Genomic DNA, 17287 nt, shown 5'->3' with positions numbered 1-17287 from the left:
CACAGTACACAGAGTAAGCTTCTACAATAGCACGGAACATAAATCAGACACTCAAATACACACTACGCTGAAGAACAGTTAAGACAGGCCCCTCTAATCTTCGGTATTCATTTTAAGAACACGGGCATAGATTAAAAATTAGAAAAATTCCAAAATTATAGCATATCTATGTAACCAGGTGGGTATAGAGAGACAAGATTCTAGCTGGTTTTCTCATCGCCTCAAGAAAAAAGTTAACACAGACTAAGAAACTGTAGGTCCCATTTAACTTATTATTTTTTTTTTTTACAGATTTTCTTCTCAAAATACTGGAGTAAATGCACGAGACCAGGGAAAACAAAAATGTATATTTGTTTCAATATTTTTACTATGTATTAAATCTCATTTTAAAGAATCACAAAAAAACTAAAAAAAAAAAAAAAAACACCCTCAAATTAGCATAGAAAGGAAAATTATTTGGTCCGTGGGTATCACAAAAAAGTCTTTGTCAATCAAGCTAAAACAGTATTCCTAAAGTTAAAACATCCGTATCATAAAATTTGATGAAGAACATACCTTAATCCTGCAGTGATCAAATACTGTCTCTGCACCGGGTGCACATGAACAGTTCTTATTTTGCTCAAAGAAGTTTTGATAAGTTTCTCACAAGAAGTTCCAGGAGTCCGCCTATCCACTAGTGACATACTTCCATCCCAGTGACCTACTATTAAAGTGGAGGCATCTTCTGTCAAGAAGTCAAAGGAGGAAAAGCTTCTTGTTTCATCTCTATATACCTAAGGATATAAGGAACAATCAACTTAAGTAATGCTCTTCTTTTAAAAAAAGCCAATGCATAAATTCTTTGTTAAAAAAGTAATACAACACTTTACTCCAAATACCTCATTTATCCTCCCATCATCCCCACAAGAAACACAGGACAAAACGGTCATCCTCTTTTGCAGAGATGGAATCGAAGGCACTGATCAACTCTAAGACTTGGCCTGCAATCAAACAGCCCATCCACCCATGCTGGGGCTACATCCTAAATCTCTTAAATCCAATAAAACTCAGTTGCAGATCTACCCTGAAACTTACTAGGAAATAGACTGAATTTGAATTCTACTCAAATACAAATTCAATTTGAATTCTACTCAAATACAAATTGAAACTCAAAAAGATATATGCACCCCAATGTTCACAGCAGCACTATTTACAATCGCCAAGCCATGGAAGCAACCTAAAGGGTGCATCCACAGTGGAGTGGATAAAGAAGATGTGGTACATATATATGATGGAATATTCAGTTTCAGTGAAAGTCACTCAGTCATGTCCGACTCTTTGTGACCCCATGGGCTATACAGTCCATGGAATTCTCCAGGCCAGAATACTGGAGTGGGTAGCCATTCCCTTCTTCAGGGGTTCTTCCCAACCCAGGGATGGAACCCAGGTCTCTCCACACTGCAGGTAGATTTTTTACCATCTAAGCCACCAGGAACACCCTGATGGAATGTCAGCCACAAAAAATAACAAACTAATGCTATTTGCAGAAACATGGATGGACCTATAGATTGTCATTCTAAGTAAATCAGATACAGACAAATATCATATATTGCTTACATGTGGAACCTAAAAAGCACACAGAACCGTACTCAATACTTTGTAAAGGTCTATATGGGAAAAGAATCTTGTGGATAATATGTATAACTGATTTACTGTGCTATACACTTGAAACATAACACTGTAAATCCACTACACACCAATAAAAATTTTTTTTAATTATATGGACAGTAATCACATCACTGGTTTCCAGGGGCTTGAGAAAGAAAAGAGGACTAACTGCAGAGGGTCATGAGGTAATTTTTTTCAGGTGAAGGAAATTTTCTATGTCTTGATTGCAGTGGTGGTTACATAAGTTTGCCAAGATTCATAAAACTGCACACCTAAAATAGGTAAGTTTTATAGTATGTACTGTATACCTCAATAAACCTGACTTTTAAAAAAATAAGTGGAGAACTTTGACAACTCAATACTAAAAACACAGATAACCCAATTAAAAACAGGCAAAGATCCAAATAGACATTTCTTTAAATAATTACAATAATTACTAATAAGCAAATCCCCATCATGAACAACAGCCTTGTCATGGCGAAGGGGCTTGTTTAACTCAATGACACTATGAGTGGTGCTGTGCAGGGCCACCCAAGACAGACAGGTCACACTGAAGAGTTCTGACAAAATATGGTCCACTGGAGAAGGAAATGGCAACCCAAGCCAGCATTCTTGTCAGGAAAACCTCATGAACAGTATAAAAAGGCAAAAAGACAGAACACCGGAAGATGGACACCGCCCCCCTCCAAATCAGAAAGGGTCCAGCATGCTATGAGGGAAGAGCAGAGAGCAATTACTAATAGCTCCAAAAAGAATGAAGCGGCTGGGCCAAAGCAGAAATGGTGCTTAGTTTTGGATGTGTCTGGTGGTGAAAGTAAAGTCCAACGCTATAAAGAACAGTAGTGCATAGGAACCTGGAATGCTAGGTCCATGAATCAAGGTAAACTGGACACACTCAAGTAGGAGATGGCAAGATTGATCTACAGATCGAGAATCCCCAAAATGGTGTTATTTATCCTCAACACCGTTTTACTAGACCACAATCCAGGAGACTAAAGCTTTAGTTACTGACACCTCTGCCTCAACTTCAAGGCGTCTGACAGCTGTCTGTTGACATCTGTCAGACAGAATCAAGTCTGCACGTGGGTTGGGCTATTTCTTTTTTCCCCTTCTTAATTTCTTTTTACAGTTTTACTGAGATGTAGTATTTCCTATACCATAAACTTCACTCTCACCATGTTTTTTAAACTATGACTTCATTCACAACACTGACATTTTTTTAAAAAACTCTTAGGACAACTTAGGAATCAATGAACTAAAATGAACGGGAATGGGCAAATTTAATTCAGATGACCACTGTGGGCAAGAATCCCTTAGAAGAAAACGAGTAGCCCTCATAGTCAACAAAAGAGTCCAAAATACAGTACTTGGGTACAATCTCAAAAATGAAAGAATAATCTTGGTTCATTTCCAAGGCAAACCATTCAGCATCACAATAATCTGAGTCTATGCTCCAACCACTTAGGCCAAAGAAGCAGAACAGTTCTATGAAAACCTACAAGAACTTGTAGATTTGACACCAAAAAGAAAATGATGTCCTTTTCATGATAGAGGACTGGAATGCAAAAGTAAGAAGTCAAGAGATACCTGGAGTAACAAGCAAGTTTGGCCTTGGAGTACAAAATGAAGCACTGCAAGGCTAATAGAGTTTTGCCAAGAGAATGCACTGGTCATAGCAAACACCCTCTTCTAACAATACAATAGACCATTCTACACGTGGACATCACCAGGTAGTCAATATTGCAATCAGACTGATTATATTTTTTGCAGATAAAGATGGAGAAGCTCTATATTGTCAGCAAAAACAAGACCTGGAGCTGACTGTGGCTCAGACCATCAGTTTCTTATTGCAAAATTCAGACTTAAATTGAAGAAAGTAGGGAAAACCACTAGACCATTCAGGTATGACCTAAATAAATCCTGTATGATTATACAGGGGAGGTGAAGAATAGATTCAAGGTATTCCATCTGGTAGACAGAGTGCCACAGTTCTTCAAACTATGGCCAGAGATTTGTAACACTGTACAGGAGGCAGTGACCAAAACCATCCAAAAGAAAAAGAAATGCAAAAAGGCAAAATCGTTGTCCAAGGAGGCTTTACATATAGCTGAGGAAAGAAGAGAAGTGAAAAGCAAGCGAGAAAGGGAAAGATATACCCAACTGAGTGCAGAGTTCCAGAGAACAGCAAGGAGAGATAAAAAAGGCCTTTTTAAATGAACAATGCAAAGAAGTAGAGGAAACCAACAGAATAGGAAAGACTAAAGATCTCTTCAAGAAAACTGAAGATATCAAGGGAACATTTCATTCAAGGATGGGCACAATGAAGGATGGAAGCGATACAGACCTAACAGAAGCAGAGGAGATTAAGAAGAAATGGTAAGAATACACGGAAGAACTGTACAAAAAAAAGTCTTAATGACCCACGTAACCAAAATGGTATGGTCACTCACCTAGAGCCAGACATCCTAGTATGTGAAGTCAAGTGGCCTTAGGAAGCATTACTTACAAACAAGCTAGTGGAGGTGACAGAATTCCAGCTGAGTTACTTAAAATCCTAAATGATGATGTTAAAGTGATGCACTCAATATGTCAGCAAATTTGGAAAATATGTCAGCAGTGACCACGGGACTGGAAAAGGTTAGTTTTCATTTCAACCCCAAAGAAGGGCAATGACAAAGAATGTTCAGACTACTGTACAATTGCACTCATTTCACATGCTAGTAAAGTTATGCTCAAAATCCTTCAAGCTAGGCTTCACCAGTATATGAATAGAGAACTTTCAGATGTACAAGCTGGGTTTAGAAAAGGCAGAGGAACCAGAAATGCAATTGCCAACATTCACTGGATGATGGAGAAAGCAAGAGAATTCCAAAAAACAACTACTTCTGTTTCACTTACCACACTGAAGTCTTTGACTGTTTGGATCACAACAAACTATGGAAAATTCTTAAAAAGATGGTTTCTCTCCTGAGAAACCTGTATGACGGTCAAGAAGCAACAGTAAGAACCGGACATGTAACAATGGACTGGTTCCAAATTGGGAAAGGAGTACATCAAGGATATATATTGTCACCCTGCTTATTTAACTTATATGCAGAGTACATCATGTGAAATGCCACACTGGATGAAGCACAAGCTGGAATCAAGATTGCCAGGAGAAATATCAACAACCTCAGATATGCAGATAATACCACTCTAATGGCAGAAAGTAAAAAGGAACTAAAGAGCCTCGTGATGAGGCTGAAAGAGGAGAGTGAAAAAGCTAGCCTGAAACTCAACATTCAAAACTAAAATCATGGCATCCGGTCCTATCACTTCATGGCAAGTAGAAGGGGAAAAGTGGAAGTAGTGACATATTTTATTTACTTGGCCTCCAAAATCACTGTAGACGATGACAGCAGCCATGAATTTAAAAGACGCTTGCTCCTTGGAAGAAAAGCTATGACAAACCTAGACAGCACATTAAAAAGCAGAGACATCATTTGGCCAACAAAGATCTGTATGGTCCAAGATATGGTTTTTCCAATAATCATGTACAAATGTGAGAGCTGGACCCTAAAGAAGACTGAGTACTGAAGAATTGATGCTTTCAAACTGTGATACTGGAGAAGACTTTTGGGAATCCCTTAGACTGCAAGGAGATCAAATTAGTGAATCCAAAAGGAAATCAACCCTGTATATAGTCATTGGAAGAACGGATGCTGAAGCAGAAGCTCCAATATTTTGGCCATTTGATGCAAAGAGATGACTCACTGGAAAAGATCCTGATTCTGGGAAAGGCTGAAGGGTGGACAGGGTGGACTGCAAAGAGATCAAACCAGTCCCTCCTAAAGGAAATCAGTCCTGAATATTCATTGGAAGGACTGATGCTGAAGCTCAAGCTCCAACACTTTGGCCACCTGATGTGAAGAACGGACTCACTGGAAAAGACCCTGATGCTAGGAAAGATCAAAGGCGGGAGGAGAAGGGGATGACAGAGGATGAGATGGTTGGATGGCATCACTGACTCAATGGACATGAGTCTGAGTAAGTTCCAGGAGTTGGTGATGGACAGGGAAGCCTGGCGTGCTGCAGTCCATGGGGTCGCAAAGAGTTGGACACAACTGAGCAACTGAACTGAACTATTACTCACTTAATACCATTGTATCATGACTGATCAACAGAAAAATAATAGAATTCTCTATCACCAAAGCTACCATTTAATAAGAAAACCTATAATCACTTTTTAAAATCCAGATGCATATCAGAATTACAAATGCCTAGGTACTGCTTTTTTTGTCCAAAGCTCCAGATATGTTTCTAATGAGCAGCCATGTTTAAAACCAACCAGACTAGATGATGATCTTTTACTTTCATCTAGTTTGTTTCATCTTTTCTTCATACTCAGTGCTCCATTTCATTCAGTTTAGGTTTTCCAATTTCTCCATCTATATTTTTTTATGCTCTCTCTCAAGCCTTTATCAAGCACAGCAGAAAAACTTTTGTATACATATATATATGTTATGCATAATATATGTATTTTAGAAAACTTATGAATTTTCACCTAAAAAATTTATGACATTTTGATTCCACTTGTTTGACTTAGTATGAAGAGAATGCTAGATTTCTAATTTTAAAAAAATAGATGCAACAAGTAACAAAGGTTTACTGTATAGCACAGGGACCTATAGTCAATATTTTTTAAGAACCTATAATGGAAAATAATCTGAAAAATAATATGTATAACTGAATCACCTTGCTGTGCACCTGAAACATTGTAAGTCAACTCTACTTCAATAAATACATGTATTAAGAAAAACTCATATAAGTAATTATGAATAATCTGTACACAGAACATTAGAATAATTACAAAGACATCAGAATGTGTTAATTTTGAGTACTGGCTTACATAAAAAATTAAGGCATACATAAAATTAGATCAATTAAATTAGTATTTATGACAATAAACCGTAAGTGATGATATCATGTTTTCTTGTTTCACACATAAAATTGCCCTTATACTGAGGATGTCTAAAAACTCCAAAAGTTTCATTCAAAATAAGTTAAAGGGTAGAAACCTACATCTAAACCATCCTAAACTTCATAAAGATTAAAATTCACATTGAAAAAGGGTTTAATTTATAAGAATTCTCTTAATGAGGAAATCTAATATGGTTAATGAGCAAATGTGAAAGCTCACTTGAAATGACATGTTTGTTGTAAGCATTAAGTAGCAGATATTTAAGTAGGAGACCAAATGTAATCACTGGGATCAAATACTGTGAGGATTCCTCAGGCCTTTGGAAGCTTCTGGTCTACCCAACCAGAGATCAAATGGATTAGAAAACCTTCAAGGGGTAAAGGCTATTTATCTTGGTAGAGTATCTTTCAGCAGATGGATAGTCACGAGTATGAGCCTAACATCTTTCAACTATTCTTAAACAGACTTCAACTTAATCTGACCTCATAGAGGCTAGATTAGCCCAGGAAAAGACCTTATCCTCAACAGGTGGTTATGAATAAACCTGGCCTAAGATGTTCTGAACGAAATTGCCTGGGTGTCCATTTCTTGCCAGAGTACAATTTTATCACATCCAATTGCAGTATTTCATTCTAACTTCACCAGATAAAAATAGCTGAGCTAATCTATTATCAGATATATATATATGGCATGTAGGCCTGATAAATCTTAGCTATAAGACAAAAAAAAACAAATTTTATAGTTTCTGTGATACATTAAGTGAGTTAATGTAGACTTGCCATATGTTTTAGATATAATGTGCTATAGTACTATTTGTTATGTGATGAATTTCTCTATAGTCTTTTCTGTCACATCTAAGAATCAGCCTCACAAAATTCATATCTGCAAAGGCTAGAAATAATAAAAATATAATAATATTCTAATATTTTTCCTGAATAAAAGACAAGTTTTAAGCCTTAAAACAGAAGAATAGGTTATTGTCTTTAAAAGATTTTTGCAAAAATAAAAAATAAGAGCAAAAATCTCTCATGTGCCAGGCTCTGTTTTAAGTACTTTATCTACATTAACTCACTTAATCCTCGTGACAGTCCTGTAAGGTAAATATTATTACTGTTTCACTTCAAAACTAAGGAAACTGAGACACAAAGAGGTAAAGGAACTTGCCAAGGTCACACAAAGAGTACCAGATGGGATATGAATTTAGGCAGAATAGTTCTAAAGTCCCTGTTCCATCCCATCTCATCCAGTCTGATGGTATAATAATCATTCATGTGGCATTTCATAAAGAATCTAGAATATCATCTAAGGTCAATAAGTAAACACATTAACATTTACCTCTTCAAAAACAGCCCTGGAAAAGTCCCCACAGCGTAATGTGCCATCATAGCTCAGTGACAGCAGGTGAGCCGGATTGGCAGGTGAGAAGTAAAGACAGCTGACCGGCTGACTGTGGGGCTGAAAAAGATAAACTCCATCCTCTTTAGGTTGGTGAGTCTGGAAGAGAGTTAGGGGTAGGGAGAGAGAGACAAAAACTGGTGAGAAACAGTAATATATGCTATGTCATTAAGTCATTAAAATATTTTTGTCTGTATTATATTCAGTCTTTTCTCAGTCTATTATATAACCAACCTCCCAATTAGAAAGTCAGAACTAGAAACTTTAGACTCTAAGCTATTTTCCTAATTTTCAATCCAACAGAATTAAGTCTCATTTATTTTAACAGTTTCCAGTTTTTTACCACTAGACAACTAGTTTTTCATAATGCAGAGGGGAAATAATTACTGCTTATTCTGACTTCATTTCATGAAATCCTCAGGAAATGTGAGATTTACTTTTTATTGCACACACAGGATAGTTCCTTCCTACTAAAATACATCAACATTACTTCTACTTTGCTTGCTAAGTATGCTTCTCTATGAGTATATCATCCTGAGCACAATTTTCGTAAGTTGTTTGGTTCTGGCCCAAAATGATAGTTTTTAAAATATTTTATCCCCTAAATACTCTGGCCACCTGATGCGAAGAGCTGGCTCATTGGAAAAGACCCTGATGCTGGAAAAGATTGAGGGAAAGAGAAGGGGGTGGCAGAGTGAGGGCAAGAGGAGAAGGGGGCGGCAGAGGATAAGATGGTTAGATAGCATCACTGACTCAATGGACGTGAGTTTGAGCAAACTCCAGGAGATATTGAAGGACAGGGATGCCTGGCATGTTGCAGTCCATGGAATCACAAAGAGTTAGACACGACTTAGCAACTGGAAAAAAAAAAAAAACAAATCCCCTAAATACCCCATGAAAAATGCATGTATTTGAATTTCTGTAGTAATATTACTGCTTCTAAAGATTATCCTCTCACTACTGGATTATCAACTCTGAAATCATGTTTCGAATTTCCACACTATATTCCTATACCACATGTTATACTATGAACCAACAACTATCATCTCCAAATCTAGCCTGGTCTGCTCTGAAATACTCAAGCACTGTTTTTGTCTTTTTTATTTAAGTTTTTAAAGAGAAAAAAATTTTAAAGGAAAGAAAGAAAAATTCCTTTTAAAAAAAGGAAAAAAATTACAACCACACATACTCCTCCTCCTACCCCGAGTTAACCACTGTTAACACTTTGGCATATTTGTCCACAGCATATATTTTTTAGAAAAACAATACACTCCAGACAAAAGTTCTGAAAAATCATTCAAAACCCAAAATTGACCAAAATTATCACTGAAATATTGAGCAATCATTATAGATGTCTTTACATGTAGTTACTTATACAGACAGAAGGACAGAGAAGATTTTTGGGGGGGTGGGATGGGGAAGGCCACTTTTAATAGTATTAAATTTAACTATACTTTAAAATAATAAAAGAAAAGCAAGCTGAAGGAATTTTTGAATTTCAAGTATTTCTTTACAAGAGTTATCTAAGAAGGAAACAGTATAAAGCATAAAGCCCTTACAGTCATTAAGCTTTATTTTTAAATTTAACTATGGATGTCTCAATTTTAAATTTCTATTGATTGAGGACACTATTTCCTCCCACCCTCCAATCTCCCCTTTTTCCATCTCTATATTTAATTTTGTCCAGTTTAACAACATTCATATCTAGTTCTGTAACCATAATTCATATTGCTGTTTAATATTAGTTCTTCATTTAAATGGATTCAATACTCAATCATCGATTCTTCTGTCAAGCTTCTTCACTTGTGAATTCTTAATTTTGACTTACTTTTAACTGGCTGAGATTTTCTATCAAGCAGTTTTTTCCAGATGAACTCATAGGTCTTGAATTTCTTGAGTTTTTTCACATGTGAAAATACCTACCTGCTGCCTTTACATAAGAATAATATCTTGGGCTACCTATGTATTCCAGGCCACACTTCCTTCCCTCAGAACTTTGTAGACATTACATAAAATGTTGTAGAAAACTGAGGCAAGCCTGGCTTCTCCCCTTGAATATAATTTGTTTTTCCTACCTGAAGAATTCTTTGTCCTTTAAGCTCCAAAGTTTCCGAGAACATTTCATACATTTTCAAATGTGCCAATCCAATTCTGGCTTTTCCCTTAAGACTTTTTTCATCTGTATTTAAGATAACCTCAAATCTTTCCTTTAATATCAGTAATTTTATTTTCAGCAATGTTTATTCTGTTCCTTCTAATTTATTAGTTTCACTGATTTTCAATTTGTTTCCTTAGTTTTGCTGTCTCCTTCATTCCGTTGTTTGTTATCTTATCTTTGAGCCTTATTTTACCAAAATTAATGCTGTTATTAACTTGCTCCACAGCATCACTGTCCAAAAGAACTTTCTGAGATGACAAAAATGATATATGTATTCACTGTCCAATATGGTATCCACTATTCATGTGTGGCTATTAAGCACTTGAAATGTGCCTGGTAGAACTGAATTTTCTATTTTAATTACTTTAAAAATAAACACAGGTAACCTTGCTTTTCAAAAGTTTGCTTTGTGCTTTATACCACTTCGCTCTTACAAAACACCTATGTTAACAACTATTTTCGCTAACTGAAGGGAATCCAAAAAGGATTTTCGTTTTTATGAGAAAAGGTGAAAAATGAAAATAGTATTCAGCATTTGTTTTGCAGGAAGCTGTTACAGAGGCAGCGCACCCCAAGCAGCAAGAGTGGCACCACCAAGCTCTGTCCCAGGGAACTTACACTCAGGATCTCAGCATGAAGCCGCTCTTAGCTCTGAACTGTGTCTGACAGCATCTGTACCTTATCTTGATTTATTCTGTGCATTTATTAGCAAGACACCTTAAGGTAATTGCTTCTTGCATTACACCATTTGAGCTTACAAACTGTTTCATAGTAATACTCTACTGTTGGATAAGGTGGAGAAGGAAATGGCAACCCACTCCAGTATTCTTGCCTGGAAAATCCCATGGAAGGAGGAAGCTGGTAGGCTACAGTCCATGGGGTCACAAGGAGTCGGACACGACTGAGTAACTTCACTTTCACTCTGGATAAGGAGGGAAACCTGCAGTTCAAATTTCATTTCAGTCCAAAAATACCAAGTTAGGTGTACATCTAACAACTTCAAACCAAAATGAGTCCAGGACCAGTTTGTTTTGCGCCTAGAAATGACTGTCTGTACACACTGGATTGGATATGAAAACTGAAAGTACAAGTACCAGTAAAGACGATTACAGTAATCCCAAAAAAGAAAATGGAGCCCTCACTAATCTGCTGTTAGCCAGGACAGGAAAGAGAGGGCAAAATCATTAAAGGGTTTTACTAGACATAAGGAATGAAGGGACAACCTAACTCTTCCATGCTTCCTCTTGCTTTTAGGATAAAAAGCAAAATTCTCAACAAAATTTATAAAGGTATACATCTGACCTCTTCCCACCTCTGTATTTCCCCCCTACTCCACTCATCCCCTCCATCTATGCCTTTGCTGTCCATGCTCCAGCCACACAGGCATTTTTTCAGGTCTTTGAATGTATCAAGCCGGCACCCTACTGCCTAAGGTCCTTAACATGCTGTTCCCTCTTGCCTGAAATGCTCTTTTCCCTTTCTTTGCTTGGTTTATTCCTACTTAGCTTTCAAATCTCAACTCAATTCTCCCTTCTTCAGGGAAGCCTTCCCTGATCCTCCAAATTAGGCCAGTCTACCTGTTACGTGATAATACCACTCTTCCTTCACTCCATTAATCAGAGTATATAATCCACCCCACTTATCAAACATATAATTACTTCATTCATGCTGCTTTTGCCACTAAATTCCAAACCCTATGAGAACATGGACAGTCTTTCCTCACAAATATGGCTGGGGCATCATTAGAAGAGTACTTAACACAAAACACTCAGTTAGTGTGGAATGAATGAATGGGTACACGGGTGACCAAATGAATGACAACGCAACTTTTGACCCTAGGCGAGACTAGGAATCTTATGAAAAGTTAAGTGGAAAGCTGAGGGCGTACCAAGGCAATTCAATGCAGCAAAGGAGTCTTTTCAACAGTGCTGGGACAACTGGACATACACATATGAAAAGAGGAACCGGGGCCCTTACCTCAGAGCATATACAAAAACAATTCAAAGATTATAAAAATAATACTAACTCAAGGTGGATCAGTGAACTAAGTGTGAAAGCTTAAACTATAAAAATATTTAGAAAAGTACATAGGAGAAAAACTTCCTGACTTTGGGCTACATGGATTTCTTAGATGACACCAAAAACACAATCCATTAAAAATTTGATACATTGGACCTCATCAAAACTCAAAACTTTGCACTTCAATAGCATTAAGAAAATGAAAAGACAAGGAGAAATATTTGTAAATCAAGTACCTGATAAGGATTCGCATCTAGAGTATACAAGGAACTCTTAACAACTCAATAAGAAAACAAAAAATCCAATTAAAAAAATTGACAAAAGATCTGAATAGACATTTCACCAAAGACATCCAAATGGCAGGATAAGAGCCTCAACATCATTATTCATTAGACAAATGCAAATCAAAACCACAGGGAGATAAAACTTCACTAGGAAAATACACCCACTTGAAAGACTATAATCAGAAAGACAGACAATAATAAATGTTGGTGAGCATGGAGAGCCTGCATACATTGCTGGTGGGAACAGAAGATGGTGCAAACTCTTTGGAAAGCAGTTTGGCAGTTCCTCAAATGTTAACCAGTTTCCATATGACCTAGCAATTCTATTCCCAGGGACCCACTCAAAAGAAATGAAAACACATTTCCACACAAAAATGTGTACACAAATATTTAAAATCAAATTATTCAGAACAGCCAGGAAGTGGAAACAACCCAAATGTCTACCGAGTAATAAATGCATAAACAAAATGTTGTATAATCAAACAAGGAAATACTATTCAACAATAAAAGACAGAGGTGCTGATAGATTAGCATCTACGAGCATGTTATAGTAACACAGATACACCTTAAAACCATACTAAAAGAAAAACACCAACATAAAAGACCATGTATTCTATGATTCTACTTATATGAAATTTACCTAAAAAAATGCAAATTTGTAGAGATTTGCCCAGGGATAAGGGTAGAAACAGGGATTAAATGTAAATAGCCATGAGGAATCTTACAAGAATGATGAAAATGTTCTAAAACAGAATTATGATGATAGTTACACAACTCAATAAACTTACTAAAAATCATTAAATTGTACATTTTAAATGTGTGGATTTTATAAAATATGAATTATACCTCAACAAAACTAATTTAAAAACAAAAACTAGGGGAGGACTCCCCTGGCTGTCCAGTGGCTAAGATGCCCCACTCCCTGTGCAGGGTGGTCGGTTTGTTCCCTGGTCAGGAAACCAGATTCCACATGCCAAAACTATGAGTTCACATGTTTCAACTAAAGATCCCGCGTTCCGCAGCTAAGAGCAAAGAACCCATGTGCCACAACTAAGACTCAGCACAGTTAAATAATAAAAATAAATATTAAAAAAAAAAAACCTAAGGAAGTTGGGGAGTGAGAACAGGATAGCTAAGACACTGGCTTTAGACTTGCTCAGTCTGTTGAGATAACCAGGTGTCCTGAAAAACTAGAAAGTTGATAAAAACATTGGACTGTAGACATCCAGTAAAAAAGATTTTTGGAGATCAGAAAAGACATGACAAATGGACTGTTCTACATGTCTTCAACTCTGTGCTATATATCAACATGCACCCTGAAAAGATACTCACTTGACTATGCTAATTCTGTTTTTCCTTTTCTAAGTTCTTCAACAAATAGTCTATCCACAGTTTTCATTTCTTCTTCTACTTCATTTTTTTTTTTTAATTTTTGTTTTATTTATTTTTGGCTGCACTGGGTCTTCATTGCTGCATGCGGGTTTCCCTACTGCAGTGAGTGGGGGATACTCTTGCTTGGGATGCTCAAGCTTCTTATCGCAGTGGCTTCTCTTGTTGCAGAGCACAGGCTCTAGGCACTCAGGCTTCGGTAGTTCTGGCTCACAGCCTTAGTTGCTCCACAGCATGTGGACTCTTCTGGAACAGGGATCGAACCCGTGTTCCCTGCGTTCACACGCAGATTCTCATCCACTGCACCACCTGGGAAGTCCCCGACCCCATACTTTTTTAATCTCCTATAAGTCTCTGTTCCTTCCTTACCTTACTGTTGAAGTTCTTCTCTCAACTCACTAATCATACCCTATGTCGAAACTAACATCCCTTTTTTCTGTTCCCATTCTTTTTGGTGGTCGTTTAGTCACTAAGTCATGTCCAACTCTTGTGACCCCATGGACTACAGCCCTCCAGGCTCCTCTGTCCATGGGATTCTCCAGGCAAGAATACTGGAGTGGGTTGCCATTTCCTTTGCCAGGGCATCTTTCCAACCCAGGAATCAAACCTGTGTCTCCTGCATTGCAGGTGGATTCTTTACCAACTGATCTACAAGTGAAGCCACCCATTCTTCTTAAGTCCTCTGGAAAAAAGCCCTGTCAGACTCTCATGCTTGAAATTCATCTCTTAGCTTATACAATCTTATACTATTTCTGGTCCTCGTCCCACTTCCCTGCTTCTGTTTTCTTTACCAAATCCTTTCGCCTCCTACCCCTACTAACATCTTATCAAAATAAGCAAGAACCTATGCACTCAAAATAAAAGAGAACTTGGTTGTTATTTCTTCTCTTCTCACAAAATTCATTTTATTTATTAACCCCAACCCTCGACAAATTAACCCCAACCCTCAACAAGTCACAATGGCTTCTCCATCTCCATTAACTGTCCTTAAGGCATTTTTCATGTCTTTGTTCTACTTCCCCAATTAGAAAATAAATTCAGGGCTTCCCAGGTGGCTCAGTGGTCTGCCAATGCAGGAGACATGAGTTCAATCTCTGATCCGGAAAGATCCCATATGCTGCAGAGCAACTAAGCCAGTGTACCACAACTCCTGAGCCTGTGCTCTAGAGCCCGGGAGCCACAACTACTGAGCCCATGTGCCACAGATACTGAAACCTGAGCGCCCTGGGGCCCATGCTCTGCAACAAGGCGAGCCACCGAAATAGGAAGCCTGAGCACCACAGCTAGAGAGCAGCCCCAGCTCACCGAGACTAGAGAAAAGGCCAGATAGCAACAAAGACCCAGCAAAGCCAAAAATAAATAAATACATAAATTCAGAGAATATTAACTTGACTTTATTCAATTTTGTAACCACTAAAAGCAATCAATGCATTATTATATATGCAATGAACGAAATTTAGTATCAGTTTCTGACTCATCAAAAACGACTAGGATCATCCTAAGATCATCCCTGGGAAGATATTTTGATCCAGTTTGAAAATTATATTTTAAACATAATTAGAAAACTAAGAACTTGCTATGATCTTTTCATATATACATTTAAAGCTGTAATAAAGTTTCCTGGCAGGCATTTATGCCCAGATGACTAATGATATTCAAGCTAAAAATGTTAGAAGTTTTATAAAGTAAATTTAAATTCCTCTAAGTTTCTAAAATTTGAAATCACAAAGCACAAAACTATATATCTCAAGTAACATCTAGAAACACATGGCTCTAGGCTATTCTTCCGCAGACTATTTCCTTTAGTCGAATTTCAGTACCTTCAAAAAATTAATAATAACTTACCAAATCCCAAAGTCCAACTTGCCCAGATTTGGCCCCAGCTGCCACCAAAGTTCTCATTTCCGATGGGTGGATGGCCATTGAGGAAATTGAGCCTCTGGTAACTTTACAGACAGTATCTTCACTAATGACCATGCCATTTAAATGGACTTTGTAGCTGAGAACATTAAAAAGTTAAACTTGAGAAATAAAACCAAACTCAATGGTCAAAACAATAAAAGGTGATTCAAAAAAGAAAAGTAACAATAAATGTGGGAAAATATTCAACTTCCTGGCAACCAAGGAAATCAAATTAAACAGCAGAGTACTATTTTTCACTCATAAAAGTTAATAGGCTATAGTTAAACATTCATATATACTAAACATTCATATATACTAACAGCAGAGTAAATTCATATAAGATTTTCAGAAATTTAAAAAAAAAAAAGATTTTGGAAAACAATTTGGCATGTCCTAAAGGGGAACCCAGATAACCACAATGGTGTGATCACTCACCTACAGCCAGATATGCTGAAATACGAAGTCAAGTGGGCCTTAGGAAGCATCATTACAAAATTAGTGGAGGTGATGGAATTCCAGTTGAGCTATTTCAAATCCTAAATGATGATGCTGTGAAAGTGCTGCACTCAATGCCAGCAAATTTGGAAAACTCAGCAGTGGCCACAGGACTGGAAAAGGTCAGTTTTCATTCCAATCCCAAAGAAAGGCCATGTCAAAGAATGCTCAAACTACCACACAATTGCATTCATCTCACACACTAGTAAAGTAATGTTCAAATTTCTCCAAGCCAGGCTTCAGCAATACGTGAATCGTGAACTTCCAGATTTTCAAGCTGATTTTAGAAAAGGCAGAGGAACCAGCGATCAAATTGCCAACATCCGTTGGATCATCAAAAAAGCGAGACAATACCAGAAAAACATCTAATTCTGCTTTACTGACTATGCCAAAGCCTTTGACTGTGTGTATCACAACAAACTGTGGAAAATTCTGAAAGAGATGGGAATACCAGACCACCTGACCTGTCTCTTTAGAAACCTGTATGCAGGTCAGGAAGCAACAGTTAGAACTGGACATGGAACAACAGACTGGTTCCAAATAGGAAAAGGAGTACGTCAAGGGTGTATATTGTCACCCTGCTCATTTAACTTAAATGCAGAGTACATCATGCAAAATGCTGCACTGGAGGAAGCACAAGCTGGAATCAAGATTACTGGGAAAAATATTAATAACCTCATATACGCAGATGACACCACCCTTATGGCAGAAAGTGAAGAAGAACTAAAGAGCCTCTTGATGAAAGTGAAAGAGGACAGTGAAAAAGTTGGCTTAAAGCTCAACATTCAGAAAACAAAGATCATGGTATCTGGTCCCATCACTTCATGGCAAATAGATGGGGAAACAGTGGAAACAGTGTCAGACTTTATTTTGGGGGGCTCCAAAATCACTGCAGATGGTGACCACAGCCATGAAATTAAAAGATGCTTACTCCTTGGAAGGAAAGTCATAACCAACCTAGATAGTGTATCAAAAAGCAGAGACATTACTTTGCCAGCAAAGGTCCGTCTAGTCAAGGCTATGGTTTTTCCATTGGTC

General features: G+C 37.4%; 1 protein-coding gene across 4 annotated transcripts in view; it reads right to left on the bottom strand.

Moving 5' to 3' along the window:
- WDR76 (WD repeat domain 76) overlaps positions 1–17287 on the bottom strand; it is a 54473-nt gene that overhangs the window by 9001 nt on the left and 28185 nt on the right. For all 4 annotated transcript variants that reach the window (XM_027521432.1, XM_027521429.1, XM_027521431.1 and 1 more), the window contains 3 exons: positions 15698–15851; positions 7943–8101; positions 556–773 (listed from right to left, as the gene is read on the bottom strand). In XM_027521432.1, coding sequence (XP_027377233.1) covers positions 556–773; positions 7943–8101; positions 15698–15851 — 531 coding nt within the window. The remainder of the gene's footprint in view (positions 1–555; positions 774–7942; positions 8102–15697; positions 15852–17287) is intronic.

This window comes from Bos indicus x Bos taurus, chromosome 21 (genome assembly GCF_003369695.1).
Source record: "Bos indicus x Bos taurus breed Angus x Brahman F1 hybrid chromosome 21, Bos_hybrid_MaternalHap_v2.0, whole genome shotgun sequence".
Taxonomy (NCBI): domain Eukaryota; kingdom Metazoa; phylum Chordata; class Mammalia; order Artiodactyla; family Bovidae; genus Bos; species Bos indicus x Bos taurus.
Note: the sequence above shows the minus strand (reverse complement) of the source record. Positions and strands in the feature narration are given on the sequence as shown.